The following is a 13,269-nucleotide window of genomic DNA, read 5'->3' as shown; positions in this document are numbered from 1 at the left end:
GAGAAAGAGAGAGTTTATGCGTAGTAAGAGCGGTGTCCAAAAGAGCGCGTTTCAGTCACTACCAAGATGGCCACTCTCGATCAATGAAACTCGAGTAAATTTTTCGTAGTAAAATCGTAATCGTGGGTTTGTGACAAGGTGTAGTTATACGTAAGGTGTATTTTGAGTGTAAATGGGCCATGGGAAAAGATCAAGAGCTGCTGGAGGCAGCAAGAAGCGGCAATGTCACCGTCGTCGAGAAAATATTGGGTCAACGAGCCAAAAGGAGTGGTCCACTGGCAAGGTGGGTGTCAACCGATGCTTTAATACGAGCATGTTTTACTCCTCGCAATAAAAAATAAAAAATCGAATAACGCCCTGCTTTTATTTTTGTGCTACGAATTTTCATCACAATTATTATTTGCAATACACGCAATAATTACGTTAAAAGTATCATCGTATTGTGACTGGCGTCACTTGTCAAAACAATTCTCAATTCGAACACTGACAGCCACAGTTTTCGTGTCATCTCACATCTTTTCCCAATTTTATCTTAAAAAATGTAAATCGATGCCACACGAACTTTTATAATTCGAAAGTAAAATATCTGCTCTCATTTCCTTTATCAATTAAACGAATCTCGTGATGCCTTCATTCGGATTGAGGTTAGGGAAGTAATAAATCATTTTTTGGTCCGATTGTGAGAGTCGATCACAAGCTTTCTCTCTACCGCTTCACAGACCCTGGAAAATGTTCTTTATTATTCGATTTATTATTAGTTCCCATTTTTTTGATGCTCGAGAAATATTGATCCGTCTCAACCCTTCTTGAGCTCGGTTCGTGAAAAGAAATAAAAACAAAACAAATGTTATATTGACACGAATTCTCGTAGTCTATCCCTCCGAGAATTATTCATGGGAAGGTTGAAAGATTACTGATTGTGTATTTGGCTGGTTGTGCATGAAATCGATAGAGCGAAAGTGTGCCCGTTATTCATGCATGAAAACTAGATGAGATTCAGTTCAAACTAACGAAACGAAATATCGAGAGGAAAAAAAACACAGAAAAATATCGATAAATTTTTCAAATTCTACTCTTTCGTGCGAATTATAAACGAAACAATAAATTTCCTCAAACGATATTAAAACTCTCGTTTCAATAGAAATGAAATAAAAATTTCAATTTTCAAACTAGCATGAAATTAAAATAATTTCAAGAAACTAAACTCGATTTCACAATCGTTATTTTAGCCTCGAAATTTTTCAGAAAACTTATGAAACAGAATTCCTCGTACACGATCCAAAATAGTATTGTTTTGATTTCGGACGTTTAATATTTTCGCGGTACAAGCGATGAATCATGCTTTTGACGGATGCGTTTGTGCGTTGCGAAATGGCAACGAAGCCACGCTGACGAGACGCACGAGACTCGCGCGTGTCTTTCCCACTAGCGACTTCCGGACAATCCTGCAAGTTGCACAGTCGCGTGATAATCGATTCGACGTTTGTGTTGCCCACGTTTTCTAACACTCTTCTAATCCCTATTCTCTTTCTGTCCTTTTCACCGTACCGGAAGTGTGTCTGGCGTTTCGTAAGAAGAAAGGATCGATTGTAATGCACGTTGAATATGTTTTTCTTTATTTATATTCACGCATATGTACATTTATACGTATATACCTTTTCGTGCATGAATTTATTCTGACTTCATAACGTACATATTGGCTGAGTCATCCTTATCGAAGAATTTATTTATGAATCATTTCGATCTGCATATTATGTTACCCATTGATACATATCTGGAGCACAAAATTTCATAAATTTTAATTATTCATTTATTCGTGATTATTGCTTATAAAAAATAATTTAAAAAAATCCAGGAGTTTGGTACTTCGGATTAGCAAAAATTGACTCCACTAAATTACAGTTCAGTTCCATTAGGAGAAAAATTAGATGAAAAATGATGAAAGTCTCGAGATGAAAGTAATGAAAGAAATGGTTAATACAAAATACTTTTTTTTAAACGGAAGTCGTATGCATTGTCATCACAAGGCGAGGTTTCGACTCGATTATTTTACACGTGCAAGTTGTCAGTCAAACTTCTCGTATATCAGGAAAATTGTGAGACCCTCCCGGCTGCTCGTTTCTCGGAAGTCAACGCAAACAGACAAACCTGAATTGGTTCGTCGGATGTTGCAGACGTGTCAAAAAAATGCTGCTGGATTTTGTTGAAATACGAGATAATTTTCTTCCACACAAACTTCTTTTTATGCCATTTTTTTCTCGCAAATCGATTTGGGTACACAGAAATAAAAAAAAAAAAAAAAAATAGAAAATTATATTTTTTAATTGAATGTCCAGTGAATTCATTGAAATTTGCATACAGAAAATTGCACATCGAGTTGCGATCAATAAAAGCATTTTGAGAAAAGGGACAACATTACAAATTGCATTTTTTTTTTTGCACAACCTCGGTTATCGCTTTTTCTAGAAAAATTACAGTGATATATTTAGACTTCATTTACGTCGGTCTATATCTATCTTGTATAAATGGATAAAAGCATCTTGAGAACTTATCGGCTCTGTCTCAAGTCGGCCCTCCAAACCGTCTCCGAGCAGAGATAATGGAATCTGTTTTGGTGTCAGGCATCCATTTATTTTAAAAATAAACTGACAATATCAGTTTCCTGATACCTGAGTGTGCAGTCCCCATAGAAATAGAAAAACGTTGAGTCGTGACGTTCTTCGAGATTGTTAATTGGAAAAAATAACTAAAATTTGGCTTTAATTGTTGATTATTTTCAAAATATGGGTTCGGAAAATGATTTTGAACTGTTTATAAATGACTATTATCAAAATTCTTTTTGCTGTGTGAATTTATATTTGAGTTGGTCCTTGACGAACTGGGATTCGGTTATTATTCAACGATTATTTTGGTAAGGGGAATAAAATCAATAGAATTAACTCCCATCAAGGACGATTTTGTTTTTTATTTTCGTAAAAGTCGAGTCCCTCGTGCACGGACGCGCAACTAAACTGCGCAATCTATTCTCATCTTCTTTCGACCCGTTGCCATGATCGAGCAAAACGGTAGCGCCCAAAGGACACGTGTAGTGGTCAGCTGTCGCTGGCACGTGGTCACTCATTTTTTTTTCTCATTTATCTTATGAAGATCCAATTCATCATGAGACGTAGCGAAAAAACACTGCAATTTTGATAAATTTCGAAACATCCCATTCGTTCTGAAACATTTGGGGGAAATTTATCATTTTTTTGGTAATGAAACTTTTTTCATGAAATTTATTGACGTGGAATTCAATATTACTACTAATTCGGTCATATCGTCCAAGTTTATGATTTCTAGGAGCTTATAGAAAACGATGTTGAGGCGCTGGAAAAGCGATGACGGCTGCCGGAAAAACAGCCTTTTCATTTGCAGGCGTCCGGCAAATGGTAGAGAAAAATCACAAGATTTAAGCCATTGCTGGGGGCTGAACTTTATTTCAGCTTTTATAAATCGGACTCGAAGGTCTTTCTTGAAAATTCGTCACTTCCGGAAATTTCGTTTCGTTAGTTGGTCAATAAATTGACAAGTCTGCGGTTATTTTATGATTTTTCTATGTTCATAAAAAACTACATTCAATTAGGGCATAGAAAGCATAATAAAACTCCAAAATTTAGCGTCTGTACTAACAATAAAATCCCATTTAGTTAAACGAAAATTTCGAACGAAAAAAACTTCTCTGTTTCATGCTATTTCGTTTGGTTGAGAAAAAATGTAGTTCCATCGAGTGTTTTTTCGCCCAACTATAAATAGGATTTTATTGGAAGAACAAAATTTAGTTTCCCAAGCGAATTAGACTAGCTTACAATACAGTAGTTACCTCAAAATACGGGAACTTAAATGCCATTGGAAAATGGGAACACTCGGTGCGAAGTGAGCAGCGCAAGGAAAAGAGGTGAGACGAGAGACTCAAGAGTCATCAACTTGGGCGCTGCAGCATCAGCAGCCTTTGTCAAAGGGTTGAGAACTTATACAGCGTGAATGTGAGAATGAGAAAAAGGTTTATCATAAATGTATCGTGACAAACAGCCTCTTGTAACAAATTGCCACTTTTCCTCATTCCAAACACATGCGGACTTGAATCCGCAACAACAAAGCGGCCCTTTCTTTTTGCGTACTTTTTGTGTTTCCTTCGGAAGACTCTAGTTGCTTTTCTTCCCGCGTGCCCTGCACTCGTGCACGGCTCTTGTGAAATCTCTTTACATTTCATTCCTTCTTTCCTCTTCCTCTATTCTTCCAGTCCCTTTTTTTATTCTCTCTTTTTTTTAGTATCATCCGTTGTTGAGATAACATGGATGGAAGTTTTCAGAGCAAAGAAACGCAGAGATAACGCATCTGCAATGCCATTCCGAATGCTCTCGACAATCTGCTTGACCGTGTTTTTTTTCACACAGAAATCTTACGCCACCGCCTTCGTGTTTATGGATTGATTCAACGTCTCCCTACTTTTTTTCCATTGGAAATTGCATTGAGTAACAATGCTGATTCTCATTGTGTTAAATATGGAGATAGATTCGAATAGTCATTTATTTTTATTGATGAAGACTATTTATATGGTTCTTTAATCTGAAAAATATTTAAACTCAAGTTAATTGTATATTTGAGTAAAATGAGAACTCGCAATAAATAGTTGTTTGCTTTGAAGAAAGCATAGATTCATGACAACGAGTACATTAGAATTATAAATCCAACAAGATCTCACAAAATCAACAGGTAAACTCCAACCAGAATTTTGTGAGACGACTGACATGAGCAAACGTAAAAATCGTGACTTGATCTTTTTACGTGTGTTAGTATATCGCTGACTAATAATTAAGTATAATTAAATCGGACACGATTACCTTTTATGTGATCGAACTTAACAAGTGAAATTATTTCACCGTGAAATATCCATTTACAGCCAAATCCATGGTAAATAAATTGACCTTAAAACCAATGGTTGAATAGGTTGATGTCGTAATCTTATTTTGTCGAGATTTGTTGGCAGATAAAAATTGAGCGACTAAACAAAAGAAGCGTCAAACTATTTTTTCACTTATTTCTAGTTTCTTATGTTTTAGTAAATCATCAATTAATTGGAAATGATAATTTTTTCGAAATTTCGGTAAAACAAATTCGTTCCGGTTTCCAACTTTCAAGTTTTCTAAATTTCAGGTAAAAATTTCGTCTTTCAGTTTTTGAATTATTCAAATTTTACTTAGAAATTTTATTTTTTTTTGTAATTTCCGAATTTTCAATTTTTAGTTTTCAAATTTCCAAAATTTAGCTAGAAATTTTGATGCGAGGTCGCAATTCCCCGTTTTCCGTTTGACAAGTCTAGAGACTTGCCAATAGGCAGGTTTTAATAAAAAATAAAAAAGGATGTTTTTATAGAGTTGCGTTGTACTTTCCTCAAGCGGAGGACACGTTTTGACATTTATCCGGGTATAGCGAATGGAGAGAAAACGTGGATGCGAGCACGTATAGTTTTGCTCTCCTCTTCGAGGGAGGAAACTATCGATTGATGCTTCAGCAAGCCATCCCTGAAAAAGCATCAGCCACACTTACGTTCGGTCGCACACGGATACACGCACTCTCTTTCTCACTCAATCCTTCTTTCAGTCCGCCAAGCCACGGATCTGCTTCTACAACTTTTCCTTTTCTCTTTCAGTCCACTTCTACCTCCGAGCAGAAATCTCGCGCAGCCTAGTTTTTATCCCCTTTACTCTCGATGACTCGAAGCGAGATGGGGTGTGAGCGAACGACCCGAGCCACCTTCGCAGCCAGCGTAAAAGTCTTTCCTTCAAAGAGGAAAACTTTGTATCGTTCTCCTCGACTAACCCAAACAAATAAAGCAAAAAAAATATGTGGAAAAATACTCTGCTACTTTGGTGTCTTTAACCACGGATTTTCAACACTTTTTATCCCATAAAATCGATTTGAATACCCGATAAGAGCAGAACAAGGTTATTGCTCGACTATAATAAAATTATATTAAAAACGACCGACTCCAATTCTGTCGGCTCTCGTTAGTTTAAAAAAAGTCTTATAAAGCCGGAATGAGCAGTATTTTTGCTGTCCAAAAATAAGCTTTTTAAAATTTTTATTAAAAGAAAGTCACAAAGTTTCATTCGTTATTTTTCGATGTTTTAGTTGTACAAAAACAATTCAGGCATAAATTATCTCGGGCGTCTTTCAAACTTCGGGTCAAATGCACGAGGGTGCCCTCCTCTTCAATCGAAGCCTTTCCTTTTGTCATTACGAAATGTTAATCTCAATGACTAACAATGGCTCGAATCTAATGACTGTACAACTTAAAAAATGATAATTAATTGCCATTTGGAGCGATCGTGTGACAATTAGGCTGCAATTGACATGAAACTCGAAAAGAAAGCAGCAGAATGCAATGCCAGGCGTGGCCATTGCACGAACGTTTAATTTTAAAAAATAATACAACAATGCCATGCCGAAACTTGTCCCGGGTAACAGGTCTATAAATCTTACGACATAGCTGAATGTCAAAAAAACAACTCCGCCATAAAAATAACAGTGAAGCTTAACCTGGCAAAGACATAATTCGTAGATTTTTTCCTCGTCCTGATAGACGAATTTTATGTTTGACCCTAAGCTTTCGGATATCGTATTAAGGCTTTACCCTTGACTGAACTCTTATTCCTGCGCTACGGTGGTCACAAACTGGTCCAGTTTAATTAAATTTTCGAATGCGGTAGGAGAAGAAAAATCGAGCAGCAAAAAATATTGGCTGCTAACCTTGCCCTGTGGATGTTTCTCGTGGAGCTCGTACTATGAAAACTCGCTTTTTTCCAAGCGCGCAATCAATTTGAAATTTGCTATTTTAAGGGTTTTTGGGGTCGCTGATTACGAATCTTAACTCAAAATTTGCTAAATCAAAAGAGCACATCAAACAAAGTGTGCAAATAATTAATATAAAAATGAAACTCGGTCAGCGGAGCTTTTGCGATCGCGTCCGATCGCATTTTGGAGTTTCGGACCGAAAAAATGGAAAAAATCAAAAACTTTTGAGTCCCTCGGCGTATTGTCAAATTTCGGCAGATGCTGGAGTGGTTAATAGTTGAGAATTCAGGGCAAGACAATAATGAAGTGAGAAGAAATTTCTCTCCCGCCAGACATCAGAAGGCTTCAACTTGACAAAATTCAAATCAAGCGTTCGATTTTCTTTGGCATTTTATTATACCGAGAGCTAGAAGAAACTGTAGACAACCCTGTCGATGCGCTCGATTTTTGACTAACCCCGTCTGTCTTGCCGACAAAGTGAGCATCTTCTTCGTCGTGATGCAATGGGCCAGCTGGACCTCGGTTAGAAGTTTACCATCCGCACAATGAGAACTGTCTACGGAAAGCACCCGAAGCCGTTTGCAGACCGCACATGCATCACAGAGAGGAGTTTTTGGCCATAAATTTATGGAGGTGAAATCCAAACGCCCCGGGCTTACATACAGCATTGCAGAATCACTTGGAAAGATTTTCAAATCTCCATTCGCGTGTTTTAGTCGAGATCCGATCCGGGGACCCGTTGCAAGTATTTATCTCAGAGCCCTTAAAATCGGCATCGCGCAATGAAAGTTCGGATACGATTAGTCGCATGTGCCCGTACATCAGTAAAAATTAAGAGGTCTACCCTAATTAGAATTTTCAAAAAATCGATTTTTTTTTAATTGCTTTTTTCTAAAGTATGTATATTTAAAAATATCATATTAAAATTTTATAAATATCGGCTTTCTTATTCGGCTGTCTGCGCGCGCTAATACGCACCGTCCAATGTGGCAAGGCGTACCTGCCTTTGTTTAAACGCGTTTTTTTCAAAATTACGCTTTCGGACGGCGCGTTGATAAAATCTCCGAAAATATTCAACCGATCCTTACCAAAATTTTACGACGTTTGTGACTATAGCTGTAGCGCATATCATACGAATTTTGAAATTTTTAGTGGAACTATTTTATTGTGCAAAAAACGATGAGAAAAACGTGCTTTTTCGTAGTTAGTTTTTGGAAAAATGTTCGCCATTTTGTGATTTTTGAAAAAATAAAAAATCGTATAATATGCGCTACCCATGGAATCTAAAAACATTTTTATTTTTTTTCTTCGATTATCCATTCCAGAGATTTTATCAATATAGGGCACACCCATTTTTTTCTGGACCTCTCTTCTCCGTCATTTTTCTGTACGAAAACTGGGTAAAAAAATATTTAAAAAATTGTGTCTGTGCATTTTAAGCGTGTATTTTAGAGGCCTAACACTTTTTATATACATATTTATAAATGACGCTGAAGTCTGCAACGTTCGAGTCCAACGAATTGATCTAAAAAAATCCCCGAATAATTCCAGTAATTCTACAATTTCGTTCCCTGCCGAATTTTTAATTCGTAGTTTTTCAATCTGCACCGTTACACTTCGTGAAATAAATAAAAATTGGTAAATTACAAATGTTTTTTTTTCGTTCATTTCGCTGAACTCCAAAGTTGGAAACTTCAGCGTCGTCCCTACGACGTAACTCAGAAATTTGATGTCCTGTAAACCGCTGACAAAGAGTAGCTTACACCAGTTTCAGATTCATTAACGAATTGTCTCCAGTGTAGCCAATTGTCCATGCGAGGAACCGCTATCGCGTCTTTAGTACTCGTGGAGAAAAAACGAAGGAAAAATAACCCAGGAGAGTGCATGAATGACTCTCGTAGATCCTCACAAGTGCGTAAAGGCACTCATTGTTTGTATACGAGTCTGAGAAGGGAGGAAACAGTTTTTGCCGCAGTATAGAGACAGCCTGATGTCCTTTTTACTGACAATCTTCAGAGTTTAATTAAGGAACTCGGACGAGTGGCTTGTGGCAGTGCGATGAATGAAAGAGAGTCAAACGTCCCCTTTTCTTTATAACGTATAGACGACACTTGCTGCAGTCGACGAAAAGTCACCCTTGCGCCAACTCAACCTTGGAGTGCCCACATACTCTTTATCAACATGATGTGTGAATGTGTGTGCACGCACACACGGGCCCACACAAGTAAAGATAGGAAGGAGAAGAGCAATGCTTTCTCGTTCCTGAAACGGGCGGGAGGTATTTTTACGAGCCTTATGAAAAGGTACAGTTTTTTAAATCCAATCTTCAAACAGGAGAAAGTGTACGTACGGAGGGAGGATTTAACAAGTGTACTGAATTTCAAGAGTCGCATTGAATTATTGCTATGAATATCCACTTTATTACGAAAAAGAGTGTTTCCGCATTCATTCCGAGTCGTCTCGTTTCAGCGTTTCAGAGTAATCCTTCGAAGATATTTGCACAAACTTTTCTTTTATTCGAGCCCAGGCCTCAGGAGAGCCAACGCTTCCTTCCAGTCGGCAATGGAGTTAAAAAATCTCGAAAATTCAACGAATTGTTCCATTTGGCTCTGAACTACATTTTCGAACTCCGGATTATTAAAATTGTTAAAATATTCGTCGTTGAAAAAGTTCCGTCGACACGAGATCACCCGGAGTGACGAACTTGCACCCGAAAGGATTGCTCCCCTCCCAGATTGTGTACAGTTTAATGCGAGCGTGTCGAGTATCAGGTTGAATCGTCAACGTGCAAGGGGGAGGCTGTGTGCACTCGTAAAACAAACACACGCAGAATGAAGGAGATAGAGAGGGAAGGAGGGAGGCAGAGAAGGATGAAATGAGAGACTGCCACTCGAGAACTTAGGCCGGTTGTTCGGCATACACATATTCAAAGAGGCATCGACAAACTTGGAAGAAGTGCCGCAACGAATAAGTATATAGTCGCGTACATGGGAGATGCACACCCCGCGAGAAGCTGCGACAAGAGAGAGCACGTGCCGTCCCGAGTGATTTGCACGGGGGGCGTACAAATTTATCGTCTGATGTACCGTTATTTTATCCAGAGGAAGCCGGAGAGAGAGAGAGAGAGAGGGACGAGAGAATCGTACGTTTTTATCAGCAACAACGAGCGCCGAGAACTTCTCAGCGCCCTCTCGTTTCGCCTTTTTTTGTTCGTTCTCATTCGGTGTACGCACCCGTGACGAAAGCTCTCGTCGAATGCATTGGCATTCATTCACGAATCGTTTTGATGTTCGTTACAATAGATCAGAAGAAATAAGCCGCCAGGCGACGCAGGTCGTTCCCTTTTGGACGATTTTCTTCGGTTTTTTTAACTTCGCAAGAGCAAAGTCACATCGAGCTTGATGACGAGGTTTGGGGGAGTTAAACCCCTAACGAGTTCAAAGTCATCCACACTTCTTTGCCGAAATGTGACGATTGTGAGATTCTCATATTTATTTCGAGATCCTTATGAAATGTTATTTGTTGATTTGGGAATAAAAATGACACAATCGCGAGACTCTGAAGGGGCCTGCAAATATAATATTTCCTATTTGTCTTCAGGACGTTATTACTGGTGATATGTAACAGTTCGATATCGATGGAGTCGAGGATACTTCGTCACTCTTATTGAAACCACCCTAGTGCTGTCGTATTCGAGCTCCACGTAAAAATTGGGTAATCTCGCCACTGCTTGATGCTTGAAAAACCTTTTTGTGTGTGAACTGTTAAGGTATTGTCATTTGCGCGGGTGAAATGTAAAGAGGGATTTAACTTTCCGTTGATGACTTTTTTAGTGTTCAACATCGTTGGAGTTTTATCGCCGATTCAGACTTCAGATCCCAAATAATGATTAATGGACTTGATTCAACACTGCGATGAACTTTAACCCTGCGAACTTCACTCGTTATGAGAAACATACTAATTTACCTTTGAACCTCGCCAAGCGAAATTTTCTGAAATGGAACTTAAGGAGGTTGAGGCATTAGAATGAAAATGATGTCATCGCTTTTGAACCGATTGCATCTTATAAAGTGAAGTGTAAAAAAAAATCAGTTAAATTTTCAGACAGTTTAGGAGCGTCGTTGCTGAGAAAAATCAATAACAATTTGGGCCAAATAACATGTAATCTTATGGAAGTCAAGACACATTCAGTGATATCTCCGTTAAAAATGATGCTAAAAATATGAAATTTTTTGGGCAACATGAGCAAGGCTTGCTGAATAATGTCAATTTTTTTCAGATTTATTAGGAGATTTGCTGAGATTATATTAATAATAATCTGTTTCCCGTGCAGTTTTTTGAGGCTAGGATCGTCACCGTTCGTGTTTTCGACTGAGCTTTCACCAGTTTTTCGTCTTTTTTTCTCCAACTTTTCTTTAAAGTGTATGCAACATTGCCAAACTGTAAATTGGCCTAACTTTTGAAAGGTACAGGTCATAACTTTTGGGTAAAAAAAATGACTGTACAGCTTCAACTTCCTTAAGACTAGTCTAGCAACGACTGTGAAGCTCCTGCGATTGTCGCCGATGGAATAATTTTCCCCAATTCCAGCTTTGCCTCTTTAGTTTTCTAAATATTATTTCTATTTTGAAGTATTTCTCAAATAATCGATTCACTTTTGTCAACAAAATATTTCGGTTATAGAGGATTTTGAAAGATGGAAGCGAAATGAGAACCTTAATAGCACATAACAACGTAAAAACCTGCTTCTAAAATAACGTTTTTGTCGTGGAATTAAAGAATGATAAGACATCATGAGAAGAATAAAACCGGAAAATTTTCCTAAATTTTCTTTCCCACCGAAAAATCTTTTTCACCTCATTATATTTTGACGTTTTTATACTTTTTTATACTCTCGTAAACGCACCAGAGTGACTGAGCTTGACCTGAAGAAGGTCGGAAGGCCTAAGTACATCAGGTACGACTCATAATCCGATAAGCGGAGTGATCGTAGCAATTTTTCTGTGGATTTGTGGCTGCGCAGAATCGCTCCTCAGGAGGCGAACTCGCACCACTTCATTGCATTTTTCAAGTAAATACAGGGTGCCCAATGTTGATCCAATAACGGTGATATTGACGAGTGTCTCACACAAGTGTATACACTGAATAATTGACAGGCAACAAACAACGCGAGATGAATCCATCTCCATGGAGGCTTTATTACATAAACGTCGTTATTACATAACCTGCCGTCAGCATATTTTATTTCGGCCCCTCGCCTGGTTTCCAGGCTCCTCCAATTAAATCGATCGCGTGCGATAAAGGCACTTGGATACGGCAGAGTCGATGTTTCCGCGTGTATGTTCGCCGGAGAGACGAGGGTTCGTCGTATTTGTAGAATTCAATGTGCTGGGTCATGGGAGAAAGACGTGGATGGATAGTCTGAGAGAAAGTGTGCGGTTTGAATAGTGGATTTTAGTTGGAGTAAAGGGGTCAGAAGTCGCGAGCAAACACGAGTTGTGTTACTCAGTGCGGTGTGTAGAGACAGGGGTTTCGCTCCCGAGGGAGTTGGGGGCTCGTATATATCCCCGGGATATTTTTCCTCCTCGGTGTGTCCCCGCGACGATCCGTAGTTTGTCCATAACGCTTTATCGGGCTCATGAAGTTGGGCGGAGTCGAGCAATTGACGCAACAACACAATAGCTCGTTTATCGAGACAAAATAATAACATGTGTCGACAGGGATATTAAATATCCTGGGAGGATGGTGATGGGGGGTTTAGGATCATCGATGAAATATTTGCTAATGTTGTGTGAGCATAAGTTTCGGTTGTGTCGATCCCCGATCCAATCATACCGGGAAGTTCTGGCGTGCCTTTGACGATGATAGGACGCGTCGATGTCGCTTGATGCGTGCCAATCACCAGGAGCAGAGTGGGTCAGTTTTGTTTTCTTCGTCACATGAATGGAGCTTGATTTTTATCGCAGGAATTGTAAGAGCAATCGCGAGTGACTTTTGTACATTGTTACGCGCATAGTGATAATGAAATAAGCGTGATTACAATGCCTGCTAAAACAATTGAAATCTCATAAATGAGTTGGCGTAGACGAGGAGAAACGCACACCAGAGTACGGAGCCTGCCAGCGTAATCGTGAACTCTGGTACTCAATCATTTATATTAACTATATGTTCGCCAGAGTTTCTCAGGCGAGAGCGCTGAGACCGCGAGAAACTCGTCGCACACTAAGATATTAGTTACCATGAGTCAACATGAATTCTTGATTGCGGAAATGAGGCTCGTACTCCTCTCACTCCCGCCCCCCATCCGCCCTTCTTGCTGTCTCTTCCTCTCTCTCTCTTTCTCTATTTCGTTCTGCCTGCTTATCGCTCCGTCTCAACGAGCGGACATCGCCAGAATTGCTGGCAACTGTAGAAGAAACGTCGTTAAGACTATAC

General features: G+C 38.9%; 1 protein-coding gene across 2 annotated transcripts in view; it reads left to right on the top strand.

Annotated features, from left to right (window-relative positions):
* Window positions 1-64: 64 nt before the first annotated feature.
* Window positions 65-13,269, top strand: part of LOC122406936 (ankyrin repeat and sterile alpha motif domain-containing protein 1B-like) — a 64,006-nt gene continuing 50,801 nt past the window's right edge. For both annotated transcript variants that reach the window (XM_043412797.1, XM_043412796.1), the window contains exon 1: window positions 65-283. In XM_043412797.1, the coding sequence (XP_043268732.1) occupies window positions 180-283 (104 nt within the window). In that variant the 5' untranslated portion in view covers window positions 65-179. The remainder of the gene's footprint in view (window positions 284-13,269) is intronic.

The sequence above is a fragment of the Venturia canescens genome, chromosome 2 (assembly GCF_019457755.1).
Source record: "Venturia canescens isolate UGA chromosome 2, ASM1945775v1, whole genome shotgun sequence".
NCBI classification, from domain to species: domain Eukaryota; kingdom Metazoa; phylum Arthropoda; class Insecta; order Hymenoptera; family Ichneumonidae; genus Venturia; species Venturia canescens.
Note: the sequence above shows the minus strand (reverse complement) of the source record. Positions and strands in the feature narration are given on the sequence as shown.